Source organism: Cebus imitator, unplaced genomic scaffold (genome assembly GCF_001604975.1).
Source record: "Cebus imitator isolate Cc_AM_T3 unplaced genomic scaffold, Cebus_imitator-1.0 Scaffold708, whole genome shotgun sequence".
NCBI lineage: Eukaryota > Metazoa > Chordata > Mammalia > Primates > Cebidae > Cebus > Cebus imitator.
This window is the reverse complement of record NW_016108023.1, coordinates 177,107-181,192: the sequence shown is the minus strand read 5'-3', so window position 1 is coordinate 181,192 and position 4,086 is coordinate 177,107. Positions and strand designations below refer to the sequence as shown.

Genomic DNA, 4,086 nt, shown 5'->3' with positions numbered 1-4,086 from the left:
AATTTACTTTAAGAAATCAGCTAGTGTCTAAGTGATATTTTGGTTTTGAACCCAAAATGCGTATTAAAATGTGGTTTACAGATACATAACTATATCCAAAATAGACCAAAAAAAAAAAAAAAAACCTTTTTGCCTCTTGCTTTGGATTCTTACATCTTCTCTTTAAGTAGCTAAGTTTCAGTAGCTTTTAGTAGCCCAGTGTTTCAGGTTCCCATATCTTGTGTTAAGTAGTTAGATTTATATTCATGTTTGTAACAAGGAAGGTTTTGAGATGCTGTTTGAAAGTAGTCCGTAATTCCTAATAAAAAACCAAATTAGATTGTTATTGTATTTTTGTTTTTTAATGTTTGCTTCTCAAATACTAAATTTATTTTAACATAAGCTATTAGAGAGGTTTTTTTGTTTTGTTTTGTTTTTTTGAGATAGAGTCTTGCTCTGTCTCCAGGTGCCAGGCTAGAGTGCAGTGGTGAGATCTCGGCTCACTGCAGTCTCCACCTCCTGGGTTCAAGCAATTGTTCTGCCTCAACCTTTCGAGTAGCTGGGACTACAGGCACGTGCCACCACGCCCAGCTAATTTTTATATTTTTTAGTAGAGACAGGGTATCACCATGTTGGTCAGGATGGTCTCAATCTGTTGACCTGTGATCCCCCCGCCTCGGCCTCTCAAAGTGCTGGGATTACAGGAATCAGCCACCATACCTGACCTATTAGAGACCATTGTTTTGGCTATACAAATGCAGTTTTGGGTCTTTTGAAGAACAAGATACAGAATTTGCAAAAGTATGCAAAGATTTTAAAACCTAAATTGTGTGTTTATAAGCCACTGATAAAAGTTATGATGAAGAATTTAAAACTTAAAGTAGTCAAAACTATCACAATTGCCTTTTCTAAGTAATACTATAGTTGAGTTGTGAATGTATTTATCTGCTCTGCACTAATGGAAACCACCTTTGCCATACTGTTTTTGATTTTTTTAGAAAAAATCATTATTGCCTCTAATAATTTAAACTTATATCATTCTTCAGACACCAGAGTTGATGGATGTTTATTCTGAATTATATGGATGAAGATTTGAATTCTGACTTTGCCAGTTACTAGATGTGTGGCCTTAGATGAATCATTAAACCTTTCTAAACTTCATTTTGCTATACCATAAAATGTCAGCAATATTACAGCACTCTCTCATGGAGTTAATTATGACTATGAAATAATGTTTTCACTAATCATATGTTCACTTGTGTGCTTTTCCACTGAATTACAAATTTCTTGAATCCATTACTTCTACTTTTTTTTTTTTGAGATAGTCATGTTCTTTTGCCCAGGCTGGTAGGCAGCAGTTTGATCTTGACTCATTGCAACCACTGCCTACTGGGTTCAAATTATTCTTGTGCCTCAGCCTCCCAAACAGCTGGGATTACAGACATGTGCCACTATGCCCAGCTAAGTTTTGTATTTTCAGTAGAAAAGAGGTTTTGCCATGTTGGTCAGGCTAGCCTTAAGCAATCCAAACACATCCACTTCCCAAAGCACTGGGATTACAGGTGTAAGTCACTATGCTTGGCCTTGGGTTCATTCCTTTTAAATTTTGTATCCCAGAGTCTGATTTTTAGTTGTGAATCATTGTTTAATTGAATTAAATATCCAGCCAAAAGGATAATGAAATACATTCAGCAGAGGAATGACAACAACAAAAAAAACTAAAATGGAAAAGAGGAAATAAAAAAGCTTGTTGGGGTCCTGCTCCTCTGTGGTTGGTCTCCTGCTGTGTCATACAGGCCAGCAGGGCCCAGAACAGCGAGAACATTAGTCAGTCTTTCTCTAATGGACTGAAGATTGAAAAATCCAACTTTTGTGATAAATTAAATTGAACTGCTTGGTGTGTGTTAATTAGTCTGTGCCACACGTGCCACACTTTCAGGTAGTAGGTGATGTCCACAGTGGTGTGTAGTGCAAGGTTACATTATATGGGAATCATATTTTTAGTATTCACTACAATCCAGAGGGTTTTTTTTTTTTTTTTTTAATTTTTTTTAATTTTGGAGTCCCAAGCATAACATCACACTTGATTTCCTTACTGTGTAACACTTAAAAGTTTGGTGTAGATTCCCTGAGTATACTGTTGGAAATCATAAGTTGACTTTATTGGTAAGTAAGGATTCTTTTTTTTTTTTTTTTTTTTTAAATACATAAACATGAAACAGGCTGCCTTAAGTGATTTAAGAAGATACTTAAGTATATATCTTACTAGACTGGGTGCAATGGCTCATGCCTGTAGTCCTAACACTTTGGGAGGCAGAGGCAGGTGGATCACCTTAGGTCAGGAGACCAGCCTGACCAATGTGGAGAAATCCCATCTCTCCTAAAAATTCAAAATTAGCCAGGTGTTGTGGTGCATGCCTGTGATCCTAGCTACTCAGGAGACTGAGGCAGGAGAATCAGTTGAACCTGGGAGGCAGAGGTTGTGGTGAGCCAAGATCGTGCCATTGCACCCCAGCCTGGACAACAAGAGAGAAACTTCATCTTAAAAAAAAGAAAAAAAAAAAGTGTATGTCTTACTTTATTTGCCAGCAGTAGACCCAGACTTACTACTTCCATGATCTCATGTATATAAGCTTGTGTGTATGTGCCTGTGTGTGTATGTATGTGTCTAGTGTTTCATTTAAACAGATTAATATCAGCATTTACAACTATCAATTTTTATTTGTTTTTTATTGACTGATTGATTGATTGATTGAGACAGTTTCACTCTGTCGTCCAGACTGGAATATAGTGGTGCAATTTTGGCTCACTGCGACCTCTGCCTCCTAGGTTCAACATCTGCCTCAACCTCGTGAGTAGCTGGAATTCCAAGAGCATACCACCATGCCCAACTCATTTTTTGTATTTTTAGTAGAGACAGGTGTTTCATTATGTTGGCCAAGCTGGTTTCAAACTCCAGGTGATCTGCTTGCCTTGGCCCCTGCAAAGTGCTGGGATTACAGGCATGAGCTACCACATCCAGTCAGAATTTACCTTTCTGACAACCATATTTTGATTTTTGAAAACTTAATGATTCTGGAAACAGATACAACAATTTTATTCAGAAGTACTGAATGTTAGGTATTGCTCATAAAATATATTAGGACTAGTGTGTACTGAACTTACTAGTAGGACATTATTTCTAAGATCTTCAAGAAGTAAGCTGGGTGCAGTGGCTGTGTAATCCCAGCATTTTGTGAGGCTGAGGTTGGAGGATTGCTTGACCCCAGGAGTTGGAGGGAAAAAGAGTCAGGGAAAAATAGACCTTGTCTACACAAAAAAATAAAAAATTAGCACACGCCTGTCATCCCAGCTACGCAGTGAGGCTGAGGCAGGAGGATCGCTTGAACTCTGGAGGTCACAGGTGCAGTGAACTGTAATTGCACCACAATACTCTAGCCTGAGTGACAGAACAAGAAATGACCCCATTTCAAAAAATAAAACAGAATACTTATAATATTGTATGCTTTTACTTTTTGAGAAACAAAGATGACATATGTCCTTTCATTAGTTTTGTTAAGTTTTAAAGTATTTGCTGTTCTTGTACATGATGTATTTTCTGTCTTTTCAGTGGATGATGCTGGCAAAATAGAACATGATGGTTCCTCCGGAGTGACCATTGATGCAGAATCAGAAATGGATCCTTGTAAAGTGGATGGCACTTGCCCTGAAGTCATCAAGGTATACATTTTTAAAGCTGACCCTGGAGAAGATGACTTAGGTAAGAAGAAATGTTTAAACATTATATAGTCTCATCCAAATGCTTCAACCTGATTACTTTTGGGTTATTTAGATTGAGAACATTTGGAGTCTCTTCTGAAGTAACTTTTATATAAGAATTTCAATGTAGTAATAGCAAAGTTTGTAAAAAGTAATAAGGAAAGCATGTAGAAAGAAACAGGTGGAAATGAAGTTTTCAAGTAAATTATTGAAGCTGCCTTCTTCCCTGATAGGTGGAACTGTAGACATTGTGGAGAGTGAGCCTGAGAATGATCATGGAGTTGAACTGCTTGATCAGAACAGCAGTATTCGTGTTCCCAGGGAAAAGATGGTTTATATGACTGTCAA

The 4,086-nt window shown here is 37.3% G+C and overlaps 1 protein-coding gene across 1 annotated transcript in view; it reads left to right on the top strand.

Annotated features, from left to right (window-relative positions):
* Window positions 1-4,086, top strand: part of ZFY (zinc finger protein Y-linked) — a 48,464-nt gene that overhangs the window by 40,078 nt on the left and 4,300 nt on the right. The window contains exons 5-6 of the mRNA XM_017518835.2: window positions 3,590-3,739; window positions 3,972-4,085. Of these exons, the coding sequence (XP_017374324.1) occupies window positions 3,590-3,739; window positions 3,972-4,085 (264 nt within the window). The remainder of the gene's footprint in view (window positions 1-3,589; window positions 3,740-3,971; window position 4,086) is intronic.